The sequence below is a fragment of the Bison bison genome, unplaced genomic scaffold (assembly GCF_000754665.1).
Source record: "Bison bison bison isolate TAMUID 2011002044 unplaced genomic scaffold, Bison_UMD1.0 scf7180017864503, whole genome shotgun sequence".
Taxonomy (NCBI): domain Eukaryota; kingdom Metazoa; phylum Chordata; class Mammalia; order Artiodactyla; family Bovidae; genus Bison; species Bison bison.
The window spans coordinates 233,539-234,592 of NW_011495061.1; the positions used below are offsets into that span (position 1 = coordinate 233,539).

Here is a 1,054-nt window from a genome sequence, read left to right on the forward strand (position 1 = left end):
TTGTACATGTATTACAAGTTTCTCAGAAATGCCAAGACATTACAAAAAAATTTTAAACCTCTAAAGAATAAAACTCACAGCGTTATTTCTACAAACTGAATGAAAGTCAAGTTTGTTTTATCAGAAAGATTATCTGGCTTCTCTAACATATCTTCTCAGGCTTTTCCCATGCTACTCAGAGAGTGGTCCATACGGCACCGTCTGGATTCTTGTCATAACGTGAAGTGAATCTTTTACACTATCCTGGGTCCTTGCTGTCCGGCAAATGAAGGACGACGTCATCATGTTCCTTGCAGCAGGGGCCCTCTTAGGTGGCACCAACCTTTACTTCCCAATGGAGCAGTACATCTACAGAAGGAAAAGTGGCGGCGTCTACATTAGGAATCCGAAGAGAACCTGGGAGAAGCTTCTGTAGGCAGCTCATGCCATCGTTGCCACTGAAAACCCAGCTACTGTCCCTGCTGCGTCCTCCAGGAACCTTCGCCAGCGAGCTGAGCTGCAGTTTGCTGCCACCACTTCTCTCGCTTCGCTCCTGGAGCCTCCACCAACCAGACCCAGGCAGCTTCCAGGAGCTAAGACTCCTGGTAGTTACGATCCCAGGGCTGACCGCCAGCCTCTCCCAGAGGCATGTATGTGAACTTCTTACCATCGGTCTGTGTGACACGGACTCTCCTCTGCACTCTGGAGACCACCCATCCCCAGCAACTAGGGAGTTCAGTTGGTGGGTCTGACTTGGCAGATGCTCACCCGGGAAGTTCTGCCCATTTCCTGTGAACATTCTTGGGAGATCGTGCCTGATCTCTACGTCTGCAGATTCTGAAGTGTTGGGAAGCGCAGTACAAAACAGCCGGTTGGAAGAAGTCCTTGGAAAAATGGTGAAGGGCCAGAGATACCCTGGCTTGATGTGCTGCAGGCAAAAAAACATCTCTTGCCTTTGGTTATGCCCGGCAGCAAGATTTAATAATAAATATTAAAGATGTTACTTGAAAAAATGGGTTACAGGATAAACACACGGGTCACTTAGAGAGTGCTGTCCTTAAAATATTTTTACTGA

At 47.6% G+C, this 1,054-nt stretch overlaps 1 protein-coding gene across 1 annotated transcript in view; it reads left to right on the top strand.

Moving 5' to 3' along the window:
• Positions 1-265: 265 nt before the first annotated feature.
• LOC104980578 (40S ribosomal protein SA-like) overlaps positions 266-1,054 on the top strand; it is a 3,581-nt gene continuing 2,792 nt past the window's right edge. Inside the window, exons 1-3 of the mRNA XM_010829348.1 lie at positions 266-411; positions 475-629; positions 814-904. Coding sequence (XP_010827650.1) covers positions 266-411; positions 475-629; positions 814-904 — 392 coding nt within the window. The remainder of the gene's footprint in view (positions 412-474; positions 630-813; positions 905-1,054) is intronic.